General features: G+C 56.1%; 1 protein-coding gene and 1 long non-coding RNA gene across 3 annotated transcripts in view; both read left to right on the top strand.

The window, feature by feature from the left end:
• The window catches only part of LOC145718469 (uncharacterized), a 436,241-nt gene that overhangs the window by 244,448 nt on the left and 180,248 nt on the right, over window positions 1-11,545 (top strand). The window lies entirely within an intron of this gene.
• Window positions 1-11,545, top strand: part of GFRA2 (GDNF family receptor alpha 2) — a 137,652-nt gene that overhangs the window by 4,395 nt on the left and 121,712 nt on the right. For both annotated transcript variants that reach the window (XM_081809859.1, XM_081809854.1), the window contains exons 2-3: window positions 1,519-1,833; window positions 7,515-7,598. In XM_081809859.1, the coding sequence (XP_081665985.1) occupies window positions 1,519-1,833; window positions 7,515-7,598 (399 nt within the window). The remainder of the gene's footprint in view (window positions 1-1,518; window positions 1,834-7,514; window positions 7,599-11,545) is intronic.

The following is an 11,545-nucleotide window of genomic DNA, read 5'->3' as shown; positions in this document are numbered from 1 at the left end:
CACTCCTGGGTCTTGGAAAAGGCAGTCTTGGCTCTGGCATATGGAGGGGCTTTTTCTGGGGCAGGATCTGGAGTGGACAGGAAGACTGGGGTGATGTCTGTGTCTAGAGGAAACCATTTTGGGAGCTTGATTTTGACAGGACCAAGTGGGCTTCTCCCTGCCCTTCACTTATGAATCTTTTTCCCGGAGCCCCTTCCTTTAGAGGACTGTGGGTTTAGATGCTCTGAGGGTGATGAATAGGAAGGGTGGTTGAATCCTGCTTGTTCACCTTTGGAAAGGCAAGGCTCTACGTGCACGGCCAGAGTCCAAGGACGGAAGCTCTCTCCCTTTTGCAATTGGCTTATTATTTGGCTTTTGGAAAGAAGGAAAAAAAAAAGAAGAGACCGAGGGGGAGAGGGTTTCAGAGAAGGGTGGAGAGGAGAGGGAAGAGAGGAGAAGTAGAAGGTGCTAGAGAGAGAGAGAGAGAGAGAGAGAGAGATGGGGCACAAGGCTATTCAAAGAGCAAAGGTGATGGAGAAATAGACCTTAGAAGGAAGTCAGAGAGAGAAGTGTGTGTGAGAGAGAGATGAGAAAGCCACACACACACACACACACAAGGAAGAAAGCTAGGGGCTTGTCAGGCTTGCCTGCACCACTTTCTTTCCACAGGGCTGGGGTACAACTTGGCCACAGAAGGCATGTTTTCAGGTGTCCAGCCAGGGTGCACTTGGACTGGAAGGTGTGGAGGGCTGGGCTGGAAAGGGGTGGCCGCCCCCTTCTGGACATGCCTCAGGCCACAGGTCAGGCTTGTCTCTTGGGGTCTTCTCTTAGAGTCTGGGAACTCAGAATGGACAGGCCAGGAGTCTGAGGGGCCCTTTCAGCCCATGTGTGACCTTGAGTTGTCATCTCCCTTCTTTAGGTCTCAGTTTCCCCAGGGTAAAGTGGTGGGGTAGGGGGAGCTGGATGCTGTGGTCTCTGAGGTCCTAACAGACCAGGAGAGTAAAATTATTTCCTGCTGCTTTCCGAGTTTAATCCAGCCTGTTGGTTGGACATCTGGTGGAACTGAGGTGGATGGAGGTTTGGGCAGCAGGAAAGCGAGAGTCCTCCTCTGCACACTTGGGCAGGCCCTGCAGCCCCCAGCTCTCCGCTGAGGCTGTAGCATCCTTCTCTGGCCTCCTGGGGTTTTCAACTGTTTGTGATCTTGCTGGAGGGTCTTCGGGCTTTCCTCTGCTCCGCTCCTGGGCCCAGGGCTGAGGGGTGACCAAGTGGAATTGGAAGAGAATCTGGTAGAGCCAGGGCACAATGACAGCTCGAGGTCTCCTTTGGGCTTGAGGAGGGATGTTGGTGTCTTGGGAACCTTTCAGGGCTCTTCCTCAGACCCGTTGTGTGGTGGGGAAGGCAGCATGGAGTCGGCCTTGGTGTGCTTTGGAGTAAGATGGGTGTGAAGTTCCCCGAAGGGCCCAAGCCCCCAGGCCTGCATCTTGGGTCGGAGGTCATGGCGGCCCTCATTCATGCTTGTCTTCCCTCCCCACCACCCAGACGAGACCCTCCGCTCTTTGGCCAGCCCTTCCTCCCTGCAGGGCCCCGAGCTCCACGGCTGGCGCCCCCCAGTGGACTGTGTCCGGGCCAATGAGCTGTGCGCCGCGGAATCCAACTGCAGCTCCCGCTACCGCACGCTGAGGCAGTGCCTGGCGGGCCGGGACCGCAACACCATGCTGGCCAACAAGGAGTGCCAGGCGGCCCTGGAGGTCCTGCAGGAGAGCCCGCTGTACGACTGTCGCTGCAAGCGGGGCATGAAGAAGGAGCTGCAGTGCTTGCAGATCTACTGGAGCATCCACCTGGGGCTGACTGAGGGTAAGCCCGGGGGGGGCGGGGGTTGGGGGGAGCCGTGGGTGGGGGCCTAGGTTCAGGGGAAGACTTGGTAGTGGAGGGAACCGGCCAGGTCTCTATCGCTCCCTGCCAGGGGAGCCTGGAACATAGAGGAAGTAGCTGGCTGATCTAGGAGGGTGGCTGTTGGAGGCGGCCAGGAGAGGTGAAGGAGGGGGCAGAGTGTCAGCTGGGGAGGAGAGGGGGCTGAGTGGTGGGAGAAGGAGAACAAGGCTGGAGAAAGGAGGGCAGTAGGGGTCAGGAAGAGGATGGATGGACGGACGGACAGACGGAGGGACGGACTTGTGCAGTGGTAACAGAGAAGGGGAGGCAGGAGTACCCAGGCAGATGCGGGAGGGGGGTCGCTGCAGGCAGAGCTGTGCCTCCAAGCAAACCAGCCGCTGCCACTCCCCGAAGGCCTGGGCTCTGAGCTGAGGGCAGTCCCATTTTTGCTCTTCCTGCTGCCAGGAGGCTTGCTCTTCAGGGGGCTTCCTGACCCCAGGGCTGGCCTAGGCCCCTTCCACAGGGCTTGGAGCAGTGTGTGGGCAGCAGGCCCCTCCAGCTCCCAAGGTGGAACCTGCCACCACCCCCTCCCCTAACAGCCCGCTCCCCGATGCCATCCCCTTCCAGACCACAGTGTGGAGGATTTGCGTATAGTGCAGGAGGATTGGCCACCTTGGTCAGATGGTCATTTATTGATTCAACAACTGTTTATTGAGAGATTATCATCTGCTGGGCATTGTGGGAACACTTGAGAACAAGCGGGGGGAGCCTCTGCCTTCATGGAGCTCATAGTTGGGGGGGTGCAGAGAAGTGAGGGGCTTTCTGTCACTTGGTGGCCTCAGTGCTGTCGGAAAGCACTGGTGCTGTGGGAGCCCCATGGCAGCTTCTTATAGTCTTAAGAGCCTTCCTAGAAGAGGCAGCCTCTGAGCCGAGGCTAAGAGTGAGCTGTAGTTACGCCCGGAGGGATATGGGCAGAGTGTGGGAGGTGGAGGGGGAGCTTGGGCAAAGGCCCTCAGGAGGGAGTTGAACTCACTTGCAGACCAACAGGTAACTCAGTGTAGTCAGGTGGGGAGCTGGAATTGGGGATGGGGGGAGGAGAGGGGAGGGGGGCGGGACCTGCTGGGCCTCAGGGAGCCCCGCAAGGGGAGGCCATGCGATCTCGGCTTCAGGACAGTGAAGATTGGAGGCTGTTCCTGTGATCCAGGCCAGGGGTTGTGGTGACTGGCTGAGGACAGCGGCAGGAACGAGGGAGGGTCCAGGGAAGCAGAACCAACAGGTCTTGGTGAAGGGAGAGGAGTCAAGGAGGGCAGTTTTCTGTTTTGGGCAATTGGGTGGGTGATGGGGCTGTTCGCAAGAGGCGGAGAAGGTTTCGTGTGGGGGGAGGGCAGGGAGATGACGCCTTAATTTTGGGGTGTGTGGCTCTGGTTGGAGCCCAGGTGGGGAAGCGGCTTTGTACATGGAGATTTAGGAGCTATAGTCAGCCAAGGCCAAGGGTGTGTGCACACTGAGGGGAGGGAGGGGACAGAGCCCCCGGGACCACCACCGATGTTTACAGATGGGCGGGGGAGGCAGGGGCACCTGCAAGGGTGCGGGAGAGAGGCGGGAGGGACAGCAGGGGACCGGGGAAGGAAGGAGGGCCAGCAGTCTCCAGTACTTGGGGTCCAGCAGGAGAGGGCTGGTGGCGTGGCCCTGTGCCCTTGGGGTGAGCGCCGCAGGTGGCCACTGGGAGCAGAAGCCTGGTTAGGGAGTGAGTGGGAGCTGGGAAAGGTGACTGTGGACAACTTCTAGAAGTTTGGTGTGAGGAGGAGAGGACAAAGGATGATTTTTTTTAAGATGTGAGAGGGTGGAGCAGCTTGAAATGGAAAGTAGGCCAGTAGTGGTGGAGTGTTGAGGTGAAGAGAGGGGTACGCTGTGGAACGGCGTCGGTGGTTAGCCTGAGATGGAGAAGCAGCATGGTCTCAGGGTGCTGGAGGGGAGGGGAAACGGGGACCGGGTGTGGGGGCCGGAGAGTGAGGGATTTCCGAGCAGGTGCCGAGATGGTTCCAATACACCCTGAATGTGGGAGTAGAGCGGGCAGGTCATTATGAACAGTATCACCACCGTGAATAGCAAAGTAATTCCTCTGACTCAGTCTCCCATTCCCAGCAACCTCGAGTCCTGGAGCTAGAGGTGAGCAGAGAGAGGGAAACAGTGCCACAAAGTGCATGTCCCTTATTCCCTGCGAGGTGAGGGAGGATGCCTCTCTAGTGCCTGAAAACTGAGGCCCCTGAGCCCATGGCTGCATTCTTTAGTTTCTAGTTTTCTTTCCTGAGGCCTTCAGTTTCAACCCAGGGGAAGTGGGGCGGTACCTTGGGGTGGGCTTGCTGAGGGCTGCAGGATTCCCAGGGGAGGGGACAGAAGGACTGCCAGCTGGAAGAGCCGGGTGGGCCCCCTGAGAGCCTGGCCACCCGAGTGGCTCCCTCTGGCATTACTGCGCCAGAGGGCCGAGGCCCTTGCTGGTGGGAGCCAGGCAGTGGGGCGTTTGGATGAAGATGGCGTGCTTCACGGGCTTTACACTGCGTCCTGCGCTTTGCTCTTCAAGGCCCTCTCAACCCAGTAGTACGGGACGGGAGAGGCGTGAGCTGGCTTGCTGGTTCTCTTACTCAGCAACCATCTAAGAAGCCCCGACTGTGTGCTTCGGGGTGGGCGAGGGGAAGCACTGATTCAGCCGTGGTCCCCTGTGCTGGGCTGCGTGTGGCTAGGAGAACCCTCCCCTGGGCCAATCCTACAAAAGTAGACCTCCTACTTTCTCCTTCCTCAGAATGCACCCCTCCCCCATTCCTGGTTCTTGGGAGCCAGAGGTGGTTTCTGCCTAGAGCTGGCCAGGGGAAGCTGAGAGGCCTTTTAACAGTAGGTAATGTTCCTGTGAGTGACAGGATCCACCTGAGAGTTAATTATTCATGGTGTGGGATGAGTGGTCTCCCTGGGGGAGGCTGCAAGGACTTCCTCCCTATTCCTTAATAACACTTAATAACCTGGCTTGGGCCTGGGGCGGGGTGGGGGATTGTGGGGAGGAGAGATCTGTGCTGGTTTGGACTTTGATTGTGGCTTCCCCTTGGCCACTGCTGGCAGGTGTGATTGCTCTGGAGGCTGGGCCCCACCTTCTCCCTCCACCTGAGGCTGAGCTGTGCATAGTCTGAGGACCTCAGCTGCGGACAGAGCTGGTGGTGGCAGGAATGTGGCCTCTGCTGAGCTCCTAGATGTTCCCAATTGCAAAGGACCTAGAGATTATTCTGTCCCACTCCCACTTTGGTGGGGAAGCTGAGGGTGCAGGGAGGAGGGTTGGTGGGACCAGGGCCCCCGACTCCTTATCCAGACCCCTTTCCAACTGCCCTGGGGAGAACCTGTGGCCTGGGGCTCAACTGTCCCTTCTGTCACCACCGCCAGTATTTACATGGTGGTGCTGTCCCTGATGGCTCCACGGGGCACTTGAGACCAGACTTCTTGCCTTCTCCAGAGGTGGCCCTGAAGTTCAGGGTCATTCTGGTCCTTCAGATGTGAGGAGCAAAGGCCTCTCGCACAGGTCATGGCCTGGGAATCTGACACCTTAGGTTTGGGTCAGTCTGGTGGCCGGGATGCCCAAGGGGCCAGGTCTCCGATTTCCTGCTGGTGAATTCTGCTGCAGGAGTATGCAGCATGAGTTGACTTAAATAGGATGGGCCTTTCCCAGCCAGTCCTGCAAGAGGCTGTTTTCCCCCCGGACACTACCCCCCAACCCTGCAGTCGATCATACTAGCTGATCTGCACCCAGGTGCCTAGCTTTGCCAGGTGCAGGAGGGAAGGACAGGCCCGGGGCTGGGGGAGCAGTCCTGCTGGCCTAAGACTGACCCTGTGAAAAGTCCAACAGCAGCAGTACTTGCTTAAGAACAGTTTGGTTCAGCAACACTTTTAATTTTGGAGACTGTATTCATCATGGCTAAGTACTTGGATTCTGGAGCCAGCTGCCTGGGTTTGAAACCTGGCTCTGCCACGTACCAGCTGTGTGACCTTGGGCCAGTTACTTAACATCGCAGACCAGTTCTTTAGCAATGAAACAGGGAGAGGAATAGTGCCTATCTCGTAGAGAAATTAAGAGGATGAAGTGAGTTCGTACACCTAAAGCGCTTTCAGTGGTGCCCGCGCATAGAGGGCTCAGCATAACATCATTTTTCCTACAAAAACGCTTCCTAAGCTCTTATATTATTTGGCCCCAACAAATGGCAGTGGCTGGTAACCCCACCGCTGGGATTTTCTCTGGTGCCTGTGGGTAGAGAGGAGGACACTGAGATCGTACAGGCCTGGTCAGCCCCGGGGGCAGGTGGGATTGGAGACTGGCCTGAAAGGATCAGTGCCGTTTGGATGTCGGTCAGCAGTTAGCGCTTAGGGCCCGTTGTGTGCAGTGCATTCTGTGTGCTGTGTGTTGCAGGGCGTGAAGGGTGCTTGCTCCTGTGAGGTGAAGTAAAGGGTGGGGGCCGGTTCTCCAGGGGGAGAATGAACATCTGGGGGTCTGTACCATTTTTGGGGGGTCTGCTAGCTATAGCAGACAGATGCCTTGCTCTGTGAACCAGCAGAGGGCCGGATGAGCCTTGAGTGCTGGCCTCTGGGGGACCTCACCCCTTACGGGCAGATTGCAGGACCCCTCTTCTGGATGGCTGGCCCCGTCCTGCAGGAGGCCCAGTGGATGCCACCGCACATGTGCTCTTCTTCAGGTGCTGGACCCCGGGGGAATGGGAAATCAATGTGTGAGACTGTGGGTCATCACCTATCTCCCCCGCCCCTTCAGCACACACACACAGTCTGAGTGATTATCCATTGATTTCTCCTCACAATAACGTCTCAAGAGGATATTTCCTCTCCTGCTGAGGTGTTGGTGGAAGGGGCGGGAGTCCCGATGAGGAGGTGGTGGGTCTCCAGGGCATCCCTGTGCCATTTATCTCCTGTCACTCGCTTGCTTTTCTATTCACCAGCCCTCTGATGCACCCCAGATCCCTGAGGAGAGGTCTGAGAAGCCAGCAGGTGTGAGCTGGGTGGAGGGCCCTGGCCAGGCCAGCAGGGAGTGCAGAGGTGGGGAGTTGGTCAGACAAGATGGGGGTCATGCCTCCACTCAGCAGACCTTCAGCCCCTCCAGGCAGACTTCTGGTGACATGATGGGAAACAAAGAGGAAGTTCTGTGCCTTAGGTGGCCTGGGCAGAGCGAACCTGTAGTGATGGGGGAGGATGTCAGCGTGAGGGCCAAGGGACCAGAGTCTAGTCTAGCTCTGCCACAAGGAGCTGTGTGATCTCAGTCAGGTGTCTTTACCTCTCTGGGCCACCTCAGAGTCCTCTCTTGTGAAAAGAGGAACTTGTACTGAACAACCTTGGAGGGCCTTTGGCTTCAAATCCTTTGATTTATGTCTGGCCTTCTGCAGGCTGTCCACCTCCCCAGTGCTTTCTTTCCAGAAGCATTTGGAAGTCCTTAAAAGAGGGCTGGACATGCAGAGAGGTCAGCAGAGGGAAGCGTGAGCAGTACTGACCTGCTGTGGGAGACTACTCTAGTTGGAGAGAAAGAACTCACCCGTATGAAATGTTCAGCATCTCATGCATCACTTGCTCTTGTCTAGCACTGTGGGAGGGGTGAACCTGTGCCTAATGCTGGTTTTCTCTTCCAGGTGAGGAGTCTTATGAAGCCTCACCCTATGAGCCGGTGACCTCCCGCCTCTCGGACATATTCAGGCTTGCTTCAATCTTCTCAGGTAAGTGGGCTCGTGCTAGGGCCTCCCCAGTCCTCCTAGGCGCCCTGGCCTTCAGTCGGTTCTGCCTTCCACCAGCAAGCCCCTTCGTGTTTCTGAGCTTCGGGTCCTCATCTGTGAAAGAAGAAACCATAACACCCACCCCTGACGTTGTGTGTGGAGTGGAGCATTTATGGTACTTGCCTAGAATGCGCCTTCCGTGCAGTAGGTCTTGAATTGGAAACCTGGTGTCACTCTCCTAGTTTGTCACATGTCTTGCCCTGCGGGGTCCTTCTTTCCAGTTCCCAGCTCTTGCACTTTGGAATTCTACTTTGGTCAAGCTGTTCAACTTTTCTGTGCCTCAGTTTCCTCAGTTGCACAGTGGGAGAGTACCTACCTTGGGTTGTCGTGATGTCTGAATGAGCCAGTGGTTGTGAAGGGCTCAGCGAGCTGCTGGGCAACGCAGCCCAGGGCCCGACCAGGAACCATTAGCTGTGGTTCTTGGCAGTAATATCACCCCTCTCGGCTCTGCTCTGGGACTCCCCTTCCCCCGGGGGCTCTTCTTCTTGAGCGCCACTGAGAGGCCTCTTAGTCCCGGCCACTCCTGCCCCGGCCTGCCCTGGCCTGCCCTGGGAAGTGAGAGGACTGTGTGGAGCTCTAGCTTTGCTTGTCATGGTCCCTGTGCGGAGTCCGAGGACTTTGTTGGTTCCTTCTTCTTGGCCTGTTCCCTCTGGCATCTGGGAGACCTGTGGGCCCAGGGCAGCCGCCCCTGCTCGGGCACTGGGGAGGGCCTGCCTGTCTTGGGAACCGCTCTGTAGGGGCTGGGGACGAGCTCCTCCTGAAGCCACCACTGGTGCTCAAAGGTGGCCGGGGGGGCCTGTTACGGCACAGGGCCCCAGACCTCAGGTTTCTAGGAAGTTTTGTGGCAGTATGTGAAGCCTTCTGAAGTTTCTTTTGCTTTAAACCATGGGTTCTCAACAGCAGCACTGTTGGGGTTTTGACTTGGATAATTCTCTCCCACGGGCAGAGCTGTCCCATGCATTGTTGGATGTTTAGCAATGTCCCTGGCCTCTACCCATTGGACGCCAGTAGCAACGCACTGAGTTGTGACAACCAAAAATGTCTCCAGACATTGCCAAATGTCTCTTGGGGGCACGACTGCTACCAGTTGAGAAGCAGCGCTCGAAAACTGTGAAATGAACGACTCTCCAGTGAGACCCTAAACCCCTTCAAATGAAGAATTCTCTAGGAGACTGTTTTTCAAACTTTCTTTTTCTGTTATTGCCCCCTGCTAAGGAGAAAAGTCAATTCTCTGTAGAGAAATACTGTCTTAGTCTCTTTGGGCTGCCGTCACAAAATACCACGTTGGGGAGCTTCAACAACAGAAATGTATTATCTCATAGAGGCTGGAAGTTGAAGATCAAAGTCTGGCCGGGCTTGGTGTCTGGTGAGCGCTCTTTTCCTCACTTGCAGATGGCCACCTTCTCACTGTGTGGGAAGGGAGGGGTGGTGAGGAGGGAGGGAGGGAGGGGGAGAGCGAGAGAGCTTTTTTTTTTTTTTTTTTTAATATAAGGATACCATTTCTATTGGTTTTGGCCCTACCTTCTCACCTTTATGACCTCACTTAACCTAATTACCTCCTAAAGCTCTGTCTGGAAATATAGTCAAATTGGAGATTAGGACTTCAGCATATGAATTTGGTGGGCACAATATAGTCCATAGCAAATACCAAGGAATACCTACTTTTCTTTTTTTGCCTACCCAAGAGCCAATTTTTGAGATTGTATTTAAGAGATTGATATGGGAGGATATATATGTTCCTGATGGGAGAAATCCTGGAACCCCATGAGAAAGGAGGCATTGGCCAAAGGGTGACCATCTAGATTTGCTCTTGGGCCCTGGTGGTGGTTGGGGATGATGGTGAATGAAATGGAGACTTCAGAGATGATCCTGATTGGTTTTGGATAGAACTTCACCTTGGGCCACTCCTTTGGGGACAGCCTTGGGGCTCAGATGCAGGTTGAGAATATTCTCAGCATGGGATGCTATAGTGCGGATGCCCTCAGCCCCGATGTACCCAGTTCTCACCCTGCCAGCTGAGTACTGCTGGAGGGGTGGAAGCCATTGGGTTTACCTCCAGCAAAGACATAGATTAGCCTTGCTCCTTGAAGGGTGAAGGTCAGAGGTTTGCTTCCCGGACTCCCACTAAACATCTTTCTAGCAGAAAATCTTTATGTGATGGACTTGATACTCCGTGAGATAAGGATATTGACAAGTGAGGAAGTTATTGGGTCTCAACTCACTGAATCAGCTTCTTTTACCCGCTGCCCAGATGGAAATGACCCCCACATGACCCTGGATCCCTGGGCTCGGGGGACCACTCCCTACAGAGAGGGCATAACTTCGGGGTCTGTGACAGCCCCCCTCATCACTCCAGTTGACCCCACTCCACCCACAGTAGCCCAGAGTTGGTGCGTGGGTGGCCCCGTCTGGGAAGCTTGGGCACAGAGCTGGGTGGAGGGCCCTGGCCGGGCCAGCAGGATACCAAGCAGGCCAGGGTGGGGCACAGAGCAGGAACAAGGTTGGATGTGGAGCTGGGAGGCCTGAGCGAGTGCCAGTGCATTCCCTGCCACAAATCACCTGAGGGGCTTGGGCAGGTCACTTCCCTGCTCCAGACCTTATGTTTCTTTTCTGAAGAAGGAAGACTTAAGCTTGGAGTGGAGCTCCCCGATTTTTCCCCACCAAGGCACACAGACAGTGGCAACATTGGGTGGCATCCTAGGGTAAGCAGAGTATCTTGGTGCTCGGGGGAACATGGGCCTCTGTGTGGGGTCAGTCTCTGGGCACGTATGTCACCTACCTGTGGCTTGCTGGCTGAGAAGGCTTGGCCTGCGGGACCCAAGATCTCTACCGGTGCTTTAGGATGATGAGGCTGCCACCTTGTAGAACTGGATGGAGCCCATCTGTGCATGCACACACCAAGAGCTGGCTGTGAATTGCTTCCTCCATCATCTTTGTGTGGAAAGGCAGGGGGTGGGGAGCATGGGGTCTCTGTGGCCCTCCTCTAGGCCGCACTATGCCTAATCAGGGCCCTAGGGACTTGGAAAAGGATGTTCTTGTAGCTTTGGGGTTCTTGCTGCTATCTCCTTCTAAGAATTTGGGTCCGTGTTGGGGCCTCCTGGAACATGTGTTCTTCTTTATCTCTGGCCTCCTCTCTCTGTTGGGGTTCTCAGAAAGTCCCACTGGGAATCTGTTGGCAATAAAAGCTGCCAGGATTCCTCCAGCACTCTTTGATGCCAGAGGCCCTGGGGGAAGGACCAGCCTCCCCTCCTCTCTGCCTAGTTCAAAGACAGGCCCTAGCGTCAGTGACTGGGGCTGGGATTACTTGTGTCCCGTTAGCCCTGAGTCCAAGGCTGGGAGGAGAGCAGCCTGGCTCTTCCCTGAACCATGGCAGCAGTGATGTTGGAGGCGTCCAGGTGGGATGGGAGAGTTCACGGGGAAGTGAGGTTTTTCCTGTTTCTAGCCATTCAACTGCCCTTGCAAGCATGAAGCGGAGTGGTTAGGGAGGCAGCCTAGTGCACAAGAAGAGTGTGGGCCTTAAGGCAGACAGTCTAGGGTTTGAATCCCGACCTGGCCACTTAGGGGAGTGTGATCTTGGGCCTCACTGGGCCTTCTCGAGCTGTAGTGCCCATGCGTGTATAGTGGTAAGGTGATACCTACTGGCAAGGTTGCTATAGAGGGGTTACCGAGAATGGATGTAGGCAGAGTAACAGTCATCCTCCCTGTGCCGAGGATGCTCAGTAGGGGACAGGGGTTTGGGGGAGCTGAAGTCGGGAGCCCCTCCGTCCCCAGGTGTCTGTGACCCTGTGAATACTGCATCCCGGCTGGTCGCACATGGGGAGGCAGGAGAGGATGGAACAGGCGAGGAGAAGAAGGTCTTCTTAGGGAAGGGAGAGACTGTTCAGGCAGAG

This window comes from Leptonychotes weddellii, chromosome 2 (assembly GCF_054177405.1).
Source record: "Leptonychotes weddellii isolate Sample4059 chromosome 2, ASM5417740v2, whole genome shotgun sequence".
NCBI lineage: Eukaryota > Metazoa > Chordata > Mammalia > Carnivora > Phocidae > Leptonychotes > Leptonychotes weddellii.
Note: the sequence above shows the minus strand (reverse complement) of the source record. Positions and strands in the feature narration are given on the sequence as shown.